The 22,351-nt window shown below is 47.9% G+C and overlaps 1 protein-coding gene across 1 annotated transcript; it reads right to left on the bottom strand.

Annotated features, from left to right (window-relative positions):
• Nucleotides 1-1,839: 1,839 nt before the first annotated feature.
• SDHAF2 (succinate dehydrogenase complex assembly factor 2) lies at nt 1,840-22,336 on the bottom strand. Its single transcript, XM_077460830.1, has 4 exons — nt 22,192-22,336; nt 7,808-8,001; nt 6,269-6,378; nt 1,840-3,002 (listed from the first exon to the last, which is right to left on the bottom strand). Exons 1-4 carry the CDS (start codon nt 22,213-22,215, stop codon nt 2,872-2,874), a joined length of 459 nt encoding a protein of 152 aa, XP_077316956.1. The 5' UTR covers nt 22,216-22,336; the 3' UTR covers nt 1,840-2,871.
• Nucleotides 22,337-22,351: the final 15 nt, after the last annotated feature.

Raw genomic sequence — 22,351 nt, 5'->3', positions numbered from 1 at the left:
CCCGCGGTCAGACTCACAGAGCTCGCCCCGGGCACACGATGGCTGGGCAGGAAATTCGAAGGGACGTATAGGTACTCCCATTTGCCTGTCCGTGCCATTGTACCGACATACATCTGTGTGCGCCGGTCATAAAGTGGTTAAGGTTTACACACTTTACACACTCTTTAGTGGTATTAAACTGTTATTTATTTATTTTTTTATTGGCTCCCAGGTGGCTGATGCTATACTGTGCTCGTCACTGCTCCTGTCGCTTCCATTTTCGCCCAGTCTTCCTTTCCGGCTTTCTGCCCACTGGGTGCTTGAATGGCCGCTATGATGTCATTCCCACACATGCACACGGAAGTCTCCATCATGGCACGGTGATCTCTGCAATTATGGCACAGGCAGTGTGCTGTGAATGAATAGTGAACTGCGCATGCACAAGTGACACCATGGGCCATAGCCTACACTCAAATCCTCAAAATGGTGCAGATATCAAAGGTTTCACAGGCACTTACAAGTCAAACATTTTATGTGCTTTTATATACATTATAGTCTATTGGTTGAACTGGATGGACTTGTGTCTTTTTTCAACCAGACTAATTATATGGCAAAGTTCCAAAGTTGGGTTTAATACCGCTTTAAGTGTTTTACCTTGAAAGGCAGTAATGTGAGTTGTATCATTCTATACCACAACACACAGGTTTACATACAACATAAAATTTATTTTTTTTGCTTTTACGGCTCTTTTACACTTGCCTCAGCCCTCTGAAGAGCCATCTGTGAATAACTTTTCAGAGAGCATTTGACAAATGGTGACAGGTGGTAAAGAAGTGTTATAATGCCTCCTCGCTGCCGTTTTTCACCCCTAAAAGCCCACACCACTGCAACTGTGTGCATTGCTTTTGTGGTACGGTTGTGGCACGGCCCTATTCACTTGAATTGGATGTGTTCGGCAGGTGGTACTGCCCACTGAGTGTGACAGCGGCAATCATTTTTTGTTTCATGGCCACGGCATGTGTACACAAAAAAAAAACAAGAACAAAAGACACGGCATATTTACACCCCTTACTGCTGCCTTTGTGGCTTGGGAAAGAGGCGGGGTAAAAATGCAGCTCAACCGCCTGTTTTTACCTCTCCCCACCTCAAACAAGACATACCAACATCCCTTTTGCCGAGTGAAAGTTTCCAATTTGTGAATGAATTTTAGAACACAAATGATGACAATAAAAACAGCAAGGAGTATTCATTTATTCAGCTTATAGAGTAATGTTAAGAAAAAAAAACTTCCACCTGTAGTTCTTGAAGATCATTTTTTAATACAGTATTAGGCCACGTATTCTTAATAAAATAGCACACATGCAATTATCATATTTGTATCACTTCATTTCAGAAATGAATGCACCACACTCTCCCCTATAATCTCTTATATATAGCTTAGTCCACACATGATTATAACATTTGGTTGTAGAGCAACTGCAGTATATACGGGTTTTCTGGAAAAGTAATAAGTCCAGATTCTCACGCTAGTCACACACTAAAAATTTAAATCTGGATTTGTGATAAATATATTAGCTTGTGTGTTAAATGAATTGCTAGACATCTTCAGTGCTGGGTTCACACTGGTGCGGGAAAGCCTGCATTTCCTGTACAGGTTCCCACATCGCACCTGAATCGCAGGCAGTTTGCACTAACATCTGCAAACCACTGTGGGTGACAAAGTAAACCTAATGAGACCCCCAAATCATTCGCAGATCGCAGTGCAAACTGTAAAATGGTGCAGGATTAGGATCGCATGGGTGTGAACAACCAAAAAACGGGTCCTGCACCATTTTGTGTGTGCGATTTCAGCCATTCAGTTTGTATCTCACAGACATCACATGTGATGTGCACAGCAATACAGTACGAATCACATGCAATGTTTTTGATCGCACCAGTGTGAACCTAGCCTTAAGCTGTAGTAAAGCCGCTTTGTGAATATTACCTACAGGTACGTTTATAATAGAGCTTACTTGAAGATAAAATTAAAGGGGTTGTAAATGTTTGTTTTTTTATTTTCTAAATAGGTTCCTTTAAGCTAGTGCATTGTTGGTTCACTTACCTTTTCCTTTGATTTCCCTTCTAAATGTTTTTTTTCTTTGTCTTCCTGTTCCACCTCAGTAAGCTGTTGTGGCTGACTAAACACCGCTTGGATGATGTGTGAAGTTTACTGAGGAGAACAGGAAGTGAAAAATTCAGACAAAGAAAAAAAACATTTAGAAGGGAAATCAAAGAAAAAGGTAAGTGGACCAACAATGCACTAGCTTAAAGGAACCTATTTAGAAAATAAAAAAGCTTTACAACCCCTTTAATATCTCTGAAACGTGTACCGTTTAGGAGATATTCGCTCTTTTGGCAGACAGTGATGTCATCTGCACATGCGCTCTAAGGGAACAACACACCGTGCCATTCCTTCAGAGTGCTGTGCCATGGCTGTGACTCCAGCGCACGTGTGGGAGTGACATTATTGCGGCTCAGCCGTTCAAACTGCCAGAGCCCGGAGACTCGGAAGGAAGACCGGGAGAAGATGGGAGCCCTGTCAGCGGTGACAGCGCACTGCTGGAGGGCTTTCTTTTCTAAAGTAAGTATGCCATAATGTGCTTGTATGTGATGCATACCAGCACATTATGTCATTGCCATGCAAAGGGATTGTTTTTCAATGCCGTGGTTTACTAACGCTTTAATGTTGGGTGTATAGTTCTGAATACTGCAGCAGCAGCATGGAACACTCAGACTGTGCGCTGTAACTGCTGAAAGGTCTGTTCATTTATGACCAACAGGAGCTTGTATCAGATGACAGTCCTTTATATGGACAGTCAGTTCAGTGAGGACTGATACAGAATCTAGTGTAAGTCACTGAGCCTCTTTGAAGAGATAATCCAGGTCCGGCTGCCTGAGACGTTGCTCCATTTCTCGATTCTTGGCATATTCCTGAAGCAGATGCATGATCTCATTGTTGAACTCCTCAGGGGTTTCCTTAGCTCCTGTAATAATAAAAAATATATATATCACAGTTCTGAGGGTGGAAATAGAAATAAAAGTAAATAAATGGCACAAGTTTTTTTTTCTAATATAAGAGGACCAGCAAACTGATAGGGCCCTTTTACACAGTCTGACTGATCAGGTCTGCCTGTCATTTCTTCAGATGGACACTCCAGTCTCTTTTATGGAGCGGCAGGTGTTGATGGACATGTGTCTGTTGACATCCGCCAACATCCGATCCTGTCCGCCAAAAACAGACGACTGGCGATCCGTTCCCCATTCGCCTGGTGGATCAGATCGAATGGCAATCGGGAGTAAATGGATAGGCCGTCCGTTTACATCCGACCGTCCATAGAGGAGAGCGGGTGGTGTCTGTGTCCACTCTGCATAATCGGAGCAGACATGGACCAGCCATCCACCTGCTCAGTGGGGATCAGTGGACAGATTCCCCGCAGAGCAGGCGGATGCCAATGGAGCACACCCCATGTGGAAGGAGCCACACAGTATCTATGTGTGCATGTCTATGCAATCAGAAAACATCACCAACAGCACCATTTTGTCAGAAAAAATAGCAACTTGCCAGCAAGATTCAAACAGGCCAATTGGCTTTCTCTCTAAGACCCCTTTCACACAGGCGCTAAAAAGAAAAATGCCTCATTTTCAGTCCCAGTGTGAATGCCCGAGTGCTTTTTCACACTGGGGCTGTGCGCTTGCAGGACATTAGAAAAAGTCCCGTAAGCAGCATCTTTGAGGCAGTTTGCGAGCGGTGTATATGCCGCTTGCAAACCACCCCTGCCCTTTGGAATGCATGGGCAACACTGGCAGCGGCGCTACACGGGCACCAGAATAGCGGCGCCAAAACTACCGGCACTTTAGCACTACCACCCCCACCGCCCCAGTGTGAAAGGGCTCTTAGAGTGGTCATTTTATAATACAAATATAAAGACATTCAAAGACATGGAGGGCACTGCTGTATGAACTCTAGGCTATGCTTGCTTTTAGTTCTTCTTAACAAGTGTATAGATGACTTTACAAATACAGTGTGTCTCCTATTCATGGAGTTGAACTATGCCGCCCCCCCCCCCCCCCCCCGGTAAAAAATATGCAATGCAGCACTTAAAGGAGAAACCTGGGCTGGAACTAACTAAGCTTAAAACTTCTCCCACCCACCTTCTAATACCTATACTAACTACCCTGTAGAAGGAAGCTGCTTATACTTACCTATTCTCAGGACGCTCTGGTCCAGTCACGTGATCGTCGCCGGCTTCAGGGGAGACAAGGGACAGCCAACAATGGATGCCCCATAGTAAGCCTATGAGTGACTTCACCACTCAAGCATTCCATCGGTTATCGGCTCTCTCTATTCTCTCCCCTAAAGCTAGCAACTGGGCTGATCACAGGGAGCCCCATATTAAGCCTATTGGTGACGTCACTGCCCAGGCATTCCATCCGTTGTAGGCTCTCTCCCCTGAAGCCAGCCCCCGAGAAGATCACATGACCGGACCAGAGCGCTCTGAGACTAGTATAAGCAACTTCCTTTTGCAGGGTAGTTAGTATAGAAGTTAGAAGGTTGGTGGGTGCCGTTTTAAGCAAAGTTAATTCTAGCCCAAACCATTTTCCCCCCTTTTTAAGTGATCACATTCCCTCTGTTTTCAGCTGCATAAGGAGCTCAGTAAGACGAGGGATGAGAAACAGCAGCACACTGATCTTACCAGTGAATGGCTGTGCAGGGGGGACATGGAGGAGAAAAGACTGAGTTCCCAGCACAGCTAGAGAGCTAACCATGCTAATCTCTTGTGCCTAGTGTGGTCAGTTTTTGATAGGACAGCAGAGGGACTAGTAGGAATTATCAGGGATTTCACAAAAAAGAAACAATACAAAGAGAACAGGATACTTTTTTCATACAAGTACATGGTACAGCAGGCACATATCAGGAATATGAAATATTGGGTTTACATACTCTTTAACCACTTGACCCCTGGAATATTTACCCCCTTCATGACCAGGCCAATTTTTGTGATACAGCACTGAGTTACTTTAAAGAGGAGGGCCAGCTTAAAAAAAAAAACATTTTAAAAGTCAGCAGCTGCAAACACTGTAGCTGCTGACTTTTAATAAGCAGACTTACCTGTCCAGGGCTCCCGCGATGTCGGCCGCCCGAGGCTGACCCGCCCCTCGGCTCTCGGGTCCCAGGGCCGCCATTCCAACTAAGGGAAACAGGCAGTGGAGCCTTGCGGCTTCACTGCCCGTTTCCTACTGCGCATGCGCGAGTCGCGCAGCGCTTTGTGAATGGGGCGCGCTGTGTTCTGGGACACACAGTTCCCAGAAGACGCAGCGCCCCGTTACCCAGAAGACGCCGCACGGAGGAGAGAAGACCGAACATCACCACGGAGTAGGAAGAGACAGATTAGGATGATATGTCTAGCAGCAGGCATTTCTGGTAAGTTTAAAAAAAAAAAAAAATGTTTTCTGATTTTTTAATTTTTTTTAATGTACTTTTGTTTTTTAGGGTGGGCGTCCACTTTAACTGACAATTGTGCAGTCATGCAACACTGTACCCAAACAAAACGTATGCCCCTTTTTTCCTACAAATAGAGCTTTCTTTTGGTGTTATTTGATCACCTCTGCAGGGTTTTTTTTTTTGTGCTATAAACAAAACAAGACCGACAATTTTGAAAAAAAAAAACATTTTTTTTACTTTCTACTATAAAATATATCCAATAAAAAAATATAAAATAATCATTTTGTTTCTTAAATTGAAGCCAATATGTATTCTGCTAAATGTTTTTGGTAAATAATCCCAATAAGCTTATATTGATTGGTTTGCGCAAACGTTATAGTGTCTACAAACTATGGGATATTTTTATTCATTTTAATTTATTTATTTTACCAGTAATGGTGGCAATCAGCAACTTATAGCGGGACTGCAATATTGCAGCAGACATTCTGACACTAGCTGACAATTTTTGGAGACCTACCGTAATAAACTGATCAGTGATAAAAAATATGCACTGTCACTGTCCTGTTTTTGTTTATTTGATGGGGCTGTGCATTACATTTCTGCTGAATTTGGCACCTGTTTAGACCACCATACAGGGGGACCTTTGGGTTTACTTAAAGGGTGAATACATGACATGAATCAAAATGAAATTATATGAATTATTTATACACCATCAGTTGGGAAACCTTTCAACAAAATTTGAAACACATATTGACCTTTAAAATAAATAATAGTTTCCCTTCAACCCCTCCAATGCTGTACTCATACCTGTGACCCAGTAGTATATATCCCAGTCATTGCTAGGCTCATTAATTATCCGATCGTACTGTGACAGCTGAGTGTCTGTCATGGTGCCCAGATACTTTTTGGCAAAAAGACTGCAGAGACAAAAAAATCCAAACATTAACTGTTATGGACATTTATACAGAATACCAGAATTATACAGAACAAACAAGCCCACTCAAATAAGACAAAAATAAAAAATACAACAGGCAGTAACTCACAGCAACCAATCATAATTGATCTTTAAGAGAGTGGATGTATTTTTATCTTCAATAGATTGGTTTGTATCGATCATTGCGCAATGAGCGTTCCTTACTATTTTTATATATATGTGGATGCTGGAACTTGCCTGCAGTAGGTCTTTTCTGGATGTGGAGTGATTTCCTTATCCCTAATGGTCTTACATGAGGTGGAGCAGCTTTAACCACAGTGGATGAGACCTGGTGCTACCAATTCCATCCGGAATCCAAGCGGCATCCACCGTACTCCCCTGATTTGGCACCTTCTTTCTGTTTCCCCACCTGAAGCGCGTCATGAAAACGCAGACTTTGCGGACATGCCGGCAATCCAAGAATGTGTGACAGCGGTTCTGCGATTGATTCCTACAGAAGCCATTGCTGACATTTCCAGACGCTTTATGAATGTTGCCAAAAGTGTGTTGGTAAGGATGGAGATTATTTTGAAGACCAATAGAGGTAATTTGTTTGTACCTTCTGTACTGTTTGTTTTCTGATACCATTCACCAAACTTTGTAGACACACCTCATATGCTGTTTTTTTTTCTTTGCTATATTTTTGTTAGCGGTCTTTTAAGGCTAACTCCATCTTTAGCAACATGTTACGTCCATATTTATGGTGTAACATGTTGCTAAGCATCCCCCACCTCACCCCCTGACTCCCTAACCTCCACAATCCCTCAATGAGATTGTATGGAGGTTCTCCTCCCCCTCATCCATGGTCATTTTTAAAATTGGCTCAACTATGTGGGGGGGGGGGGGGGGGGGATTGGGTGGGGGGTGTTCTGGAGGTACCATCAAGCAGAATATTGTACAACAGACAAGTACTACAATATAATGCTGCCCATTATCTCCCATTTAGCTGAGCTCTGAATTGTTGATCCAGTAGAGGTTTACTTTAAACACTTGCCGACCAGTGCACAGCGATATACGTCGGCACAATGGCACAGCTGTGAAAATGGGCGTACAGGTACTTCTAAGAAGTGGCATTGTGGGCACGTGCTGTGATTCATATTCAAGTCATGTCCAAGTTGCCTCCCGAAGTCGCGCTGCAATTCATGTTGCCCCTGTGTGAATTGCTACTGCTATTGCTTTTTGCAGTGCAGTCATCCTTTTGCCTGCAGTGTAATTTTCTCAACCTAGCTGCATGCTGCATCTAGTGCCCTGAGAGTATATTAGTTTACCGGATGAAAATGGAAGTTTGCTTGCTTTTTGCAGATGTAGGCAAATGTGAATTATGAATAACATGTCTGCTTTATCAACATAACACATAAACTGTCTACAAATACCTGAGCAGAATACAGTTCTCCAGCATGCCTCTCTTACGGCTCTCATATAAAAGTCTTGCTCTTTTAATCTCTGATGTTTCTCCAGTGCGTTCCTTCCAAACTGGCAGTTGGATCTCTGAATCATATCCTCCAGTGTCACTTGTTGTCAGGAACCTTGGCCCCTGACGTTTGATGAAGGCAGACAGAAGAGAACTCTACAAAAAAAGCATAGAGAATGTTCATAAAAAAGGTAAAATATATATCAGAGTTAAAGTGTACTAATGCATCGTCATTTTAGACCAGTTGTCCCCAAAGTGCGGCCTGCGGATGGGATGCGGCGCTTTGCTTGCACTTATGTGGCCCCTGTGGCACTATTCCTCCCAATGACACCAATGATGGGGAACTATTCCTCCCAATGACACCAATGATGGAGCACTATTACCCCCAATGACACCAACGATGGGGCACTATTCCTTCCAATGACACCAATGATGGGGCACTATTCCTTCCAATGACACCAATGATGGGGCACTATTCCTCCCAATGACACCAATGATGGAGCACTATTCCCCCCAATGACATCAATGATGGAGCACTATTCCCCCCAATGACATCAATGATGGAGCACTATTCCCCCCAATGACATCAATGATGGAGCACTATTCCCCCCCAATGACACCAATGATGGGGCACTATTCCTTCCAATGACACCAATGACAGGGCACTATTTCTCCCAATGACACCAAAGATGGGGCACTATTCCTCCCAATGACACCAAAGATGGGGCGCTATTCCTCCCACTGACACCAATGATGGGGCACTATTCCTACCAATGACACCAAGATGGGGCACTATTCCTACCAATGACACCAAGATGGGGCACTATTCCTCCCAATGATGGGGCACTATTCCTCCCAATGACACCAATGATGGGGCACTATTCCTCCCACTGACACCAATGATGGGGCACTATTCCTACCAATGACACCAAGATGGGGCACTATTCCTACCAATGACACCAAGATGGGGCACTATTCCTACCAATGACACCAAGATGGGGCACTATTCCTCCCAATGATGGGGCACTATTCCTCCCAATGACACCAATGATGGGGCACTATTCCCCCCCAATGACACCAATGATGCGGCACTATTCCTTCCAATGACACCAATGATGGGGCACTATTCCTCCCACTGACACCAATCATGGGGCACTATTTCTACCAATGACACCAAGATGAGGCACTATTCCTCCCAATGATGGGGCACTATTCCTCTCAATGACACCAATGATGGGGCACTATTCCTCCCAATGACACCAATGATGGGGCACTATTCCTCCCAATGACACCAAGATGGGGCACTATTCCTCCCAATGACACCAAGATGGGGCACTATTCCTCCCAATGATTGGGCACTATTCCTCCCAATGACACCAATGATGGGGCACTATCCCTCCCAATGACACCAAGATGGGGCACTATTCCCAATGACACCAATGATGGTGTCATTGATGATGTCCAGTGGAAGGAATAGACACCAACGATGAGGGACTATTCCTCCCTCTGACACCAATGATGGGGCACTATTCCTCCCACAGACACCAATGATGGGGCACTATTCCTCCCACAGACGCCAATGATGGGGCACTATTCCTCCCAATGACACCAAGACGGGGCACTATTCCTCCTACCGACACCAATATTGGGGCACTATTCCTCCTACCGACACCAATAATGGGGCACTATTCCTCCCAATGATACCAATAATGGGGCACTATTCCTCCCAATGATACCAATAATGGGGCACTATTCCTCCCAATGATACCAATAATGGGCCACTATTCCTCCCAATGAAACCAATAATGGGCCACTATTCCTCCCAATGAAACCAATGATGGGGCACTATTCCTCCCAATGATACCAATAATGGACCACTATTCCTCCCAACGGTACCAATAATGGGCCACTATTCCCCCCACTGACATTATTGACAAGGGGCAAGTCTTCCTACTGACATCAATAATGGGGCACTATTCTTCCCACTGGAGCCCAACGATGAGGGACTATTCCGCTTAATGACACCAATGATGGGGCACTATTCCTCCCACTGACATTAATGACAAGGGGCAACTCCTTCTACTGACACTGATAATGAGGTACTATTTCTTCCACTGACACCATATTCTACTGCCACTGATCCGTTTGAGGTTTGAGGGGCAGTAAAGTGGCCCTTTGTTTCAAGTTTGGAGACCCCTGCTTTAGATCACAAAGTGAAATTGTGTTCAGCTGCAGCTATGACTTTAAGCGTGTTCTCACCACAAAATAAGCAATATAAAACATAAATAGTGAAGCGCTGCTGTAAATAATAAACAGCTTATAACTAAATAATAAATTCCGATCAAATCACATTACACATGAATAAAATAAACTATTATTATCCACTTGCCGGCCACTTTATTGGATACAACTGTTCAATTGCTTGGTAACACAAATTGCTAATCAGCCAATCACATGGCAGCCACTCAGGCATCTAGACGTGGTGAGGCCGACTAGCTGAAGTTTATCACCAGCTGGAAGAAAATCACCTGGCTTTTAGGAAAAAACTCAAGACCTTCCTCTTTTAGCAGATGATCAAAGCTCGCCACAGCGCCTAGAGGCGATTCAGTTCGCATTGTGCGCTATATAAGTATTTCATTCATTCATTCATTCATTCAAACCGAGCAACAGAATGGGGAAGAAAGGGAATTTAAGTGACTTTGAACATGGCATGGTTGTTGGTGCCAGGTGGGCCGGCCTGAGTATTTCACACACAACCATCTCTCGGGTTTACAGAGAATGGTCTGAAAAAGAGAAAATATCCAGTGAGCGACAGTTGTGGGGATGAAAATTCCTTGTTGATGTTGGAGGTCAGAGGAGAATGGGCACTTCAAATGGTTTGAGATGATAGAAAGGCGACAGTAACTCAAATAATCACTTGTTACATCCAAGGTATGCAGAATACCATATCTGAACACACAACACATTGAACCTTGAAGAAGATGGGCTACAGCAGAAGACCACATCAGGTGCCACTCCTGACAGCTAAGAACAGGAAACTGAAGCCGCGTACACACGTGGCAGACTGTCTGGCCAACTTAGTCCGTCAGACAATCCGACGGACAGTCCGTCATACTTTCGAATGAACGGACTTGCCCACACACAGCACTTTTTGAACGGACTAATACGGCGGACTAAGTCCGCCATACTATCCGCCCTACTTTTGAAATGAACGGACTCGCCCACACACGCGGAGGAAAGTCCGCTCATTTCGAGCGGGTATCCAGGTAGGCGGGGCCCGCAACGGAGACGTCGCTGGCCCCGCTGCCTGGTATGGACTTAAAGGGAAACCCCAACGCCGAAAAAAATCGGCGTGGGGGTCCCCCCCAAGTCCACAACAGACCCTTGTCCGAGCACGCTACCCGGCCGGCCAGGAAAGGGGGGCGAGCGAGCGCACCCCCTCCTGAGCCGTACCAGGCCGCGTGCCCTCAACATGGGGGGTGCCTTGGGGAAGGGGGGGCCGCGCGGCCCCCCCACCCCAAAGCACCTTGTCCCCATGTTGATGAGGACAAGGGCCTCTTCCCGACAACCCTGGCCGTTGGTTGTCGGGGTCCGCGGGCGGGGGGCTTATCGGAATCCGGGAGCCCCCTTTAATAAGGGGGCCCCCGGATACCGGCCCCCCACCCTATGTGAATGAGTATGGGGTACAATGTACCCCTACCCATTCACCTGTGAAAAAAAAGTACAAAAAAAAACACAACACAGGGTTAAAATATTTTATTGCACAGCTCCGGGGGTCTTCCGTCTTCGGGGGTCTTCTCGCCGGACTCCTCCGCTATCTTCTTGTAGCTCTTTTGCTAGCGGAGGAGTCCGGCTTTCTTCCGCGCCGCCGGCCTCTTCTCCCGACTTCGGGGGTCTTGTCCCCCTCTTCGGTTCTTCTGCCGGGCCACCGCGCCTTCTTATAGCTCTTTTACAGGCGGTGGCCCGGTCTTCTGTCGCCGCCGTCGCCTTCCGTTCTTGTTGTTGTTGTTCTTCTTCTTCTCCAGGAGATGTTGCCTCGACGATCTCTCCGGCCGGAATGCCAGAGCCGCGCTGCGCGGCCACTTATATAGTGACAATGGGGCGGTGTCACATGGCTTTATGTCACATGGGTTGGTCACATGGTGACCCCGCCCCCTTACGATGTCATAGTCCCCATGTGACATCAACCCATGTGACCAACCCATGTGACATAAAGCCATGTGACACCGCCCCATTGTCCCTATATAAGTGGCCGCGCAGCGCGGCTCTGGCATTCCGGCCGGAGAGATCGTCGAGGCAACATCTCCTGGAGAAGAAGAAGAAGAAGAACAAGAACGGAAGGCGACGGCGGCGACAGAAGACCAGGCCACCGCCTGTAAAAGAGCTATAAGAAGGCGCGGTGGCCCGGCAGAAGAACCGAAGAGGGGGACAAGACCCCCGAAGTTGGGAGAAGAGGCCGGCGGCGCGGAAGAAAGCCAGACTCCGATAGCAAAAGAGCTACAAGAAGATAGCGGAGGAGTCCGGCGAGAAGACCCCCGAAGACGGAAGACCCCCGGAGCTGTGCAATAAAATATTTTAACCCTGTGTTGTGTTTTTTTTGTACTTTTTTTCACAGGTGAATGGGTAGGGGTACATTGTACCCCATACTCATTCACATAGGGTGGGGGGCCGGTATCCGGGGGCCCCCTTATTAAAGGGGGCTCCCGGATTCCGATAAGCCCCCCGCCCGCAGACCCCGACAACCAACGGCCAGGGTTGTCGGGAAGAGGCCCTTGTCCTCATCAACATGGGGACAAGGTGCTTTGGGGTGGGGGGGCCGCGCGGCCCCCCCTTCCCCAAGGCACCCCCCATGTTGAGGGCACGCGGCCTGGTACGGCTCAGGAGGGGGGGCACTCGCTCGCCCCCCTTTCCTGGCCGGCCAGGTAGCGTGCTCGGACAAGGGTCTGTTGTGGACTTGGGGGGGACCCCCACGCCGATTTTTTTCGGCGTTGGGGTTCCCCTTTAAGTCCATACCAGGCGGCGGGGCCAGCGACGTCTCCGTAGCGGGCCCAGCCTACCTGGATACCCGCTCGAAATGAGTGGACTTTTCTCCGGGCGGGAAAAGTCCGCTCATTTCAAAAGTACGGCGGACTGGCACACACACGGGCGAACTGTCCGCTGAAATGTGAGTCCAGCGGACAGTATTTCCAACATTCCGAAATACTTAGTCCGCCAGACTGCACGCTGAAAAAGTCCGCTGAAGCCCACACACGAGCGGACTGTCCGCTGAAATGTGTTTCGGCGGACTAAGTAGGCCAGACAGTCCGCCTGTGTGTACGCGGCTTGAGGCTACAATTCACACAAGCTCCCTAAAATTGGACAATAGATGATTGGAAAAACATTGCCTGGCCTGATGATTCCTGATTTCAGCTGCAACATTCAGATGGTGGGGTCAGAATTTGGCGTAAACAACATAAAAACATGGAACCATCCTGCCTTGTATCAATGGTTCAGGCTGGTGGTGTAATGGTGTGGGGGAGATTTTCTTGGCACACTTTGGGCCCCTTAGTACTAATTGAGCATCATTTAAACACCATGCCCTACCTGAGTATTGTTACTGACCATGTCCATCCCTTTATGACTACACTGTACCCATCTTCTGATGGCTCCTTCCAGCAGGATAATGCACCATGTCACAAAGCGCAAATCATCTCACCACTGATTTCTTGAACATGACAATGAGGTCCCTGTACTCCAATGGCCTCCACAGTCACCAGATCTCATCCAATAGAACACCTTTGGTATGTGGTGGAACGGGAGATTTGCATCATGGATGTGCAGCAGACAAATCTGAAGCAACTGCGTGACGCTATCATGTCACTATGGACCAAAATCTCTGAGGAATGTTTCCAATGCCTTGTAGAATCTATGCCACAAAGAATTAAGGCATTTCTGAATTCAAAAGGGGTCCAACCCAGTACTAGCAAGGTGTACCTAATAAAGTGGCCGGTGAGTGTATATCAAGTGGCACATGATCAGTGGTGCAACGCATTAGGACGGAGCCGGGGTGATGTCATTGCCCCAATCTGGAAGTAGTGAGCGGTACTGGTGAGCTGTCAGCTGATGGGAATTTAATTTGTGACAGTGATTGCTTTCGATTTTTAAGTGCATTTTACAATGAACAATGCAGTGGATTCCTAAATAACTACACCAGGGTGGTCCTTTTTTTTTTTTTTGGTTCTGAGTATTATAGAGCCAGAAGATTTTGCATGAAGATTTAAAGGCACAGTACCTGGTGTACAGATAAAGAGGTGAAAAGCTGGAGGTACCCCAGAGCCATTAATACCTAGGTATCCACTTCCAGGCATAGATAGCCGCAGAATATTCGCAGATGCCCGACCCTGCCCCCCCCCCCCCCCCCCCCCGTCGGTTGTGTTCTGGGAAACACACAGTTCCCAGAACACAACGGGGACCAAAGAAGAGGCGCAGTGCGACTCGCGCATGCACAGTAGGGAACGGGTAGCGAAGCTGCAACGCTTCACTTCCTGATTCCTTGACCGAGCATGGTGGCGATTGCTCATCATCTGCTACCGACATCGCGGGCACCCTGGACAGGTAAGTGTCCATTTATTAAAAGCCAGCAGCTGCAGTATTCGTAGCTGCTGGCTTTTAATAATTGTTTTAAGGTGGAGCTCCGCTTTATTGCATCCTTTGCATTAAGGTGAAAAAACTTCTGGCTCCCGCTGCTGTCAATCAAATCCAATGAAGTGGGCGATGGGGGGCGGGGCCGAGTCCTACATTCTGCGTATATGGACGCAAATGCTGGACTCAGGAGCATGCCCACAAGGTAACTCCCAGGGAAGCGCTTCTCCTCGAAGGTTATACGATGCAGGGAGGAGCTGATAGCACCGCCGAGGGACCCCAGAAGCGGAAGATCGGGGTCACTCTGTGCAAAACGAAGTGGAGGTAAGTACGATATGATTGTTATTTAAAAAAAAAACAAGCTTTACAATCATTTTGCAGATTTTATCAAATCATTTACTTCTCACTAAGTATATGAAGATTGTTCACATCTTTACAGCACTGGGAATTTTTCATTGTGTTTGCATTTGATATATAGTGAGAGTTTATTTAATTCATACAGCATGTGGTAATATGATTTGATCAGTTGTATGTTATTTACAGCAGTGCTTCATATAGGATCAAAAGACATTTGTGGGATTTTGCAGGGGGCTCAGATAAAACTGCAGATGCACCTATAATTAATTGCTGCAGCACATATTTTTTAATTGGAGACCATAGTTGTCCTTTAAAGGAGAACTAAAATCAGCTCTGAGCTTTTACCATAATGTGCAGGTATGCAGCTAAATTCCAGTAAAAAAAAAAAAAAGCAACTGTTGCTGTAACTGCTTTTGTAACTTTAATGTGAGCTAGAGATTGGCTTCAATTTGTTAGTGTATCTAAATCTGCTAGTCCACCCAACACTCCCCTCCTACCATACTGACAATGCTGTTGTCCAACAGTGCCCCTGTACTCATAAATCCAAAGTGGGGCCACTTTCTTTCTAGATGACAATAATCAACAGTACAGATAGAGGGGGAAGTTTCCCCAATAGAGACACAGACAGCATAAAAAACTGACAGGAAGAGGACGATTGGAATGATATCTGGGTGGCCCCTAAATCAGTGGAGTCACTAAGGTTGGTGTCATCTGGTGCGGAAAACATTGGCGTCACCCCCCTCTACCAATTATAGTCCCCCCTCAGTACAGACCCCCTCCCACAGTATAGATCCCCCTCACTAAGAACAGATCTCCCCTTCCTCAGTACAGACCACCCTCCATCAGTATAGACCCCCCCACTAAGTACAAAGGCCCCTCCCTCAGTACAGACCACCCTCCATCAGTATAGACCCCCCACTAATTACAGCCCCCCCTCCCTCAGTACAGACCCCCCTCCCACAGTATAGATCCCCCTCACTAAGAACAGATCTCCCCTTCCTCAGTACAGACCACCCTCCATCAGTATAGACCCCCCCACACTAAGTACAGACCCCCCTCCATCAGTATAGACCCCACCCTACTAAGTACAGACCCCCTCCCTCAGTACATAACACAATCCGTCAATATAGACCCCCCCCCCACTAAGTACAGACCACCCTCCCTCAGTACAGACCACCCTCCGTTAGTATAGACCCCCCCTCAGTACAGTCCCCCCTCACTAATTACTGACCCCCTCCCTCAGTACAGACACCCCCATCAGTGTAGAATCCCCCCTCTTATTACAGACACCCCCCTTTAGTGAACCCCCCCCCCATCAGTATAGAATCCCCCTTAGTGCAAACCCCCAAAGTATAGACATCCCCCATTTAGTGCAGACCCCTTCAGTATAGACAACCTCTTAGTGCAGCCCCTCCCATCAGCATAGGCACCCCTCTTCCCTCCCATAGCACCCCCTGCACATGTCCATCTACTTATCATAAAGTGTACAGTACAGACCTCAGAACAGCGTGGCCGCAGACGTACACACAGTGCAGTGTGTGTCCCTCTGGCTCCTCCTCCTCATTGGATGTAAACAGAGAGGAGGAGGCGTCGGCGGCTTTAGTCTGCTTCACTGACACAGAGCGAGCTGAAGATCATCAGGGCAGCGGGAGGTGTTAGCGGTGCTGCAATCCACGGGTGTCACCCCTCTGGCGGGTGTCACCCGGGTGCGGCCCGTACCCCCCGCCCCCACCTAGCAACGCTACTGCCCTAAATCTTGTTCTCAAATCATCTTAGCTCTTGTAACTAACTATAAAGTGATCCTGCGATGGTATTTGGTCCCAGTAAGGATTTGCACATTTTTACCAGATTACCCTTTCGGATGTCTTCATGCTCGTGGTCACCAGGGCAAAATTAATAAATTTGCAAAGATTCTGGAAAAACGTATTTCACGTTGTCATTATGGGGTATTGTTTGTAGAATTTTGAGGAAAATTACGAATTGAACCACTTCAGCCCCAGAAGATTTGGCTGCTCAATGACCAGGCCATTATGTGTGATTTGGCACTGCGTCGATTAAACTGACAATTGCGCGGTTGTGCGTATCTGTACCCAAACAAAATTGATGTCCTTTTTTCCCTACAAATAAAGCTTTCTTTTGGCCTCTTTCACACGGGGCGGATCAGTAATGATCCGCCCCGTGATGATCCGCTCGCTCAGCGGGGATCGCTCCGTTGTCCCCGCTGAGCCGGCGGCGGACAGGGCGGTCTCCGCACACTGTGCAGGGACCGCCCTGTCAGCTCTCCGCTATGGTGATCGGATGAACATGGACCGTCTTTCCGTGTTCATCCAATCCGCTCTGCAGACGGACAGAAAAATTGGATTTTCCTCCGTCTGCAGAATCGGACAGTAGCGGAGGCGGACGATATCGGGTGTCTGCGGATGCTCATCCGCAGACACCCGCTATCCCATAGGGATGAATGTATGCCCGTATTTCATCCGCAAATGGATGGATGAAATACGGACATACCATCCGCATGTGTGAAAGGGGCCTTTGGTGGTATTTTATACTCTCTGCGTTTTTATTTTTTGCACTATAAACAAAAAAAATACAATTTTGAAAAAAAAAAAAAACTCTCTTACATTTTGCTATAAAAAATATCCCAAATTTTAAAAAAAACAAAAACAATTTTTTTCCTCAGTTTAGGCCAATATGTATTCTTCTACATATTTTTGGTAAAAAAAAATTGCAATAAGCGTATATTGATTTGCGCAAAAGTTATAGCGTCTACAAAATAGGGAATAGATTTATGGCATTTTTATTATTTTTATTTATTTTTACTAGTAATGGCAGTGAACTACGATTTTTATTGGGACTGTGATATAGCAGTGGACAAATCTGACACATTTTTGGGACCAGTGACATTTATACAGCGATCAGTGCTATAAAAATGCACTGATTACTGTATAAATTACACTGGCAGGGAAGGAGATAACATTAGGGGGCGAACAAGGGGTTAACTGTGTTCCCTATGTGTGTGTTCTAACTGTAGGGGGGGTGGGACTGACTAGGGGAAGAGAGAGATCGGTGTTCATACTTGGTATGAACACACGATCTGTCTCATATCCCCTTAGCCCCCGTACACACGGTCGGACATTCTGCCAACCAAATCCGTCGGATTTTGTCCGTTGGATTGTGTCTAAAACTGTTGCATGCACACGGTCGGACAAAGTTGTCGAAAAATCCGATCTTTCAGAACGTGATGACGTAATTTCGTTATGATGGGACTACGTTCAGGCTAGTAGTCAATAGCTTTGATGTAGGAATTTGATCCGAGCATGCGTGGCACTTTGTCCGATCGGAATTCTCTACACATGATCTGAGTATGTCCTATCGGACCAATTTGTCGGAAAATATTTCCAACAAGTTGGAAAATTTGGTCCGACGGAAACAGTCCGATGCATACCACACACAGTCGGATTATCCGACAACACGATCCGATAGGATACATTCCGAAGGATTCTCCGACCGTGTGTACGGGGGCTAAGAGAACATACATCCCCGTTCTTGTTATGTAATGAGCACTCACATCGGCTCCCTGGACACCCTTCGGGCACGCGCACACCGCCAGAGATGTCTTAAAGAGCCGACGTACCGCTACGACGGCTCGTGCAGGGGAGCCAACCTGCCGCAGTATAACTGCGGTGGCTGGTCTGGAAGCGGTTAATCCATTTTGGAAAAAGGCAGTAACAAAACTAAATGTGGAAAAAGTGAAGGCCTGTCAATACTTTCCGGATACTTTTCTAGAATGGACCACTTTTGAATGTTCAAATTTGAATGTAGGGTTATTTACTAAAGGCAAATCCACTTTGCACTACAAGTGCACTTTCAAGTGCAGTCACTGCAGATCTGAGGGGGACATGCAAGGAAAATAAAAAACAGCATTTTAGTTGCACATGATGAGAAAATCAGCAGAGCTTCCCCTCATTTCAGATCCTCCCCTCAAATCTACAGTGACTGCACTTCCAAGTGAACTTGTAGTGCAAAGTGGATTTGCTTTTCGTAAATAAACCCCATTGTGTTGTTTTTTTTTTTTTTTTTTATCCAAGTATATTTTGTGATCAGTTTTACAATAACAACAATAAAAAAAAGGATTGAACAGAAAAAAAAAACTGACAGAGGGGTTGATTTACCAAAGGAAAATAGGTTGCTCACTTTAGTGAAAGAAGTAAAGCTAATTAGTCTGGAGAACAGTACACTGGGTACAGTGCGGCCCCCCTGGTCTGGAAGACAGTACACTGGGCACAGTGCGGCCTCCCTAGTCTGGCGGACACTACACTAGGCACAGTCTGGCCCCCCTAGTCTGGCGGACACTACACTAGGCACAGTCTGGCCCCCCTAGTCTGGCGGACACTACACTGGGCACAGTCCGGCCCCCCTAGTCTGGAGGACAGTACACTAGGCACAGTCCGGCCCCCCTAGTCGGGAGGACAGTACACTAGGCACAGTCCTGCCCCCCTAGTCTGGAGGACAGTACACTGGGCACAGTCCGGCCCCCCTAGTCTGGAGGACAGTACACTGGGCACAGTCCGGCCCCCCTAGTCTGGAGGACAGTACACTGGGCACAATCCACCCCCTAGTCTGGAGGACAGTACACTGGGCACAATCCACCCCCTAGTCTGGAGGACAGTACACTGGGCACAATCCACCCCCTAGTCTGGAGGACAGTACACTGGGCACAATCCACCCCCTAGTCTGGAGGACAGTACACTGGGCACAGTCCGGCCCCCCTAGTCTGGAGGACAGTACACTGGGCACAGTCTGGCCCCCCTAGTCTGGATGACAGTACACAGGGCACAGTCCGGCCCCCCTAGTCTGGAGGACAGTACACTGGGCACAGACCGGCACCCCTAGTCTGGAGGGCAGTACACTGGGCACAGTTCGGCCCCCCTAGTCTGGCGGACACTACACTGGGCACAGTCCGGCTCTCCTAATCTAGCGGACAGTACACTGGGCACAGTCTGGCCCCCCTAGTCTGTCAGACACTACACTGGGCACAGTCCAGCCCCCCTAGTCTGTCAGACACTACACTGGGCACAGTCCAGCCCCTTTAGTCTGGCGGACACTACACTGGGCACAGTCCTGCCCCCCTAGTCTGGCAGACACTACACTGAGCAGTCCAGCCTCCCTAGTCTGGAGGACAGTACACTGAGCAGTCCAGCCTCCCTAGTCTGGAGGACAGTACACTGAGCAGTATGCCCCCCCCCAGGTCTGGAGGACAGTACACTGGGCACAGTCCGGCCCCCCTAGTCTGTCAGACACTACACTAGGCACAGTCCGGCCCCTTTAGTCTGGCGGACACTACACTGGGCACAGTTCTGCCCTCCTAGTGTGGAGGACACTACACTGAGCACAGTCCGGCCCCCATAGTCTGGAGGACATTACATTGAGCACAGTCCGGCCCCCATAGTCTGGCGGACACTAAACTGAGCAGTCCGGCCCCCCTAGTCTGGAGGACAGTACACTGGGCACAGCCCGGCCCCCTAGTCTGTCAGACACTACACTAGGCACAGTCCGGCCCCTTTAGTCTGGCGGACACTACACTGGGCACAGTTCTGCCCTCCTAGTGTGGAGGACACTACACTGAGCACAGTCCGGCCCCCATAGTCTGGAGGACATTACATTGAGCACAGTCCGGCCCCCATAGTCTGGCGGACACTAAACTGAGCAGTCCGGCCCCCCTAGTCTGGAGGACAGTACACTGGGCACAGCCCGGCCCCCTAGTCTGTCAGACACTACACTGGCAAAGTCCGGCCCCTTTAGTCTGGCGGACACTACACTGGGTACAGTCCGGCCCCCCTAGTCTGAAGGACGGCACAATGGGCAAAATCTGGCGGACACTACACTGGGCACAGTCCTGCCCCCCTAGTCTGTCAGACACTACACTGGGCACAGTCCTGCCCCCCTAGTCTAGATGACACTACACTGGGCACAGTCTGGCCCCCCTAGTCTAGATGACACTACACTGGGCACAGTCTGGCCTCCCTAGTCTGGAGGACAGTACACTGGGCACAGTCCGGCCCTCCTAGTCCGGAGGACAGCACACTCGGCACAGTCCAGCCCCCCGGGCACTGTCCGGCCCCCCTAGTCTGGAGGACAGCACACTGGGCACTGTCCGGCCCCACTGGGTCGGACTATGCCCAGTGGGAGTGAACAATGCTGGATCTTGGGTATTAGGGGGAGAAATAATGCCTCAAGGGCCAGATAACGGCAAGCAAATGGCCGCTTCTGACCCCAGGGCTGCAGTTTGGAGACCACTGGTCTAGGAAAACTGTTAACTTCTCTGCTGGTTACACCATTCCCTCTGCATCTCCCCCCCAATGCTCCAATAGTCTAGGGTCCTGACGTCACTAACACCAATTTAGGGTCCATAGCTCTGCTCTGAATATGCAGATGCTGAGGAACAGTCAGCACGAGGGAGCAGAGGATGGCGTAAATAAAGTGCAAAACCTCTCCCCTAGATGTAACAAGCAGCAAACCCTCACAGTAGAGGTGCAGCCTCCCCCCCCCCCCCCAGGGATTGTCCTCCACCTTCCCAGAGTCGGGCTTTAAAAGTAGTTGTAAACCCTGAGAAGAAAAAAAAAAACCTGAAAGACAAAGGAATAATGAGCTAGCGTGCATCGCATACCTTCTCATTATAAAATAGTAATACTTACCTTAGAACAAAGCCCTCCAGTGGTGTCTGCACACTGCTGACATCTTCCCTGGTGTTTCTTCCGGGTTCACAGGTTCCGGCGCTGTGAGTGGCCAGAGACGCGATGACGTCACTCTCGCACACAGGAGCCGCCGTTCCTGGCACACCATCTGAAGGTCTCACACAGGCACACGCCGGGCCTTCAGAGTGCATGACGTCATCGGCTGCATGTATAGTAAATATCTCCTAAATGGTGCAAGTTTAGAAGATACTGAAAGTACTTACAGGTAAGCCTTGTTATAGGTGTTCCTGTAGGTACAGTTAAAAAAAATAGACTTTACGTCCTCTTGATTCAGTTATGCTTTATAACCTCTGCCTGTCTATCAATGTAAACCAACACACAATGACTGCCGGACACTTTACCTGTACAGTATGACATACACTTTATTATCCTCTACAATGCTGTTCCAGAGATTCCCCACTACTTCCTGTCCCACTGACCCCTTGTCACCAAAACAGGAAGTGAAGAGAAATCTCCCAATAGGTCACCAGCAGTTATAGAGGGTGACATGGGTGTCAGCCACTCTGGAAGTTCAGATTTCCCACACATGACCCCTCTGTAGATGAAGCAGTGATAACAGCCCCCCCCCCTATCACACATTGCCCGTCCATCCCCTTCCTATCACCAGGCTCACCCGGCATCTGACCAAGGACAACATCTCGCGCGGCGCACGTCAGCACGTCACTTCCCGTCGCCGCTCTCGTGACCGGAAGTTTGGGGGTACAGGCTGCAGCGGGGCGGAAGTTCCGGTTGGCGCGGGATCCTACGAGCTAAGCTGCACTGGAGCTCAGTGT

Source organism: Lithobates pipiens, unplaced genomic scaffold (assembly GCF_037356315.1).
Source record: "Lithobates pipiens isolate NorthernLeopardFrog02 unplaced genomic scaffold, aLitPip1_a1.2 Scaffold_10, whole genome shotgun sequence".
Taxonomy (NCBI): domain Eukaryota; kingdom Metazoa; phylum Chordata; class Amphibia; order Anura; family Ranidae; genus Lithobates; species Lithobates pipiens.
The sequence above is the reverse complement of the archived record's forward strand: the minus strand, read 5'-3'. Positions and strand labels throughout refer to the sequence as shown.

Excerpts from the sequence above, each read along its gene's own strand:
- SDHAF2 (XM_077460830.1), bottom strand. The coding sequence starts at position 22,215 with ATGTTGTCCTTGGTCAGATGCCGG. Across the intron at positions 8,002-22,191 it reads TGTCCTTGGTCAGATGCCGG|AGTTCTCTTCTGTCTGCCTT; the intron begins GTGAGCCTGGTG and ends CTTTTTTTGTAG. Across the intron at positions 6,379-7,807 it reads GAGAACTGTATTCTGCTCAG|TCTTTTTGCCAAAAAGTATC; the intron begins GTATTTGTAGAC and ends TTGTCTCTGCAG.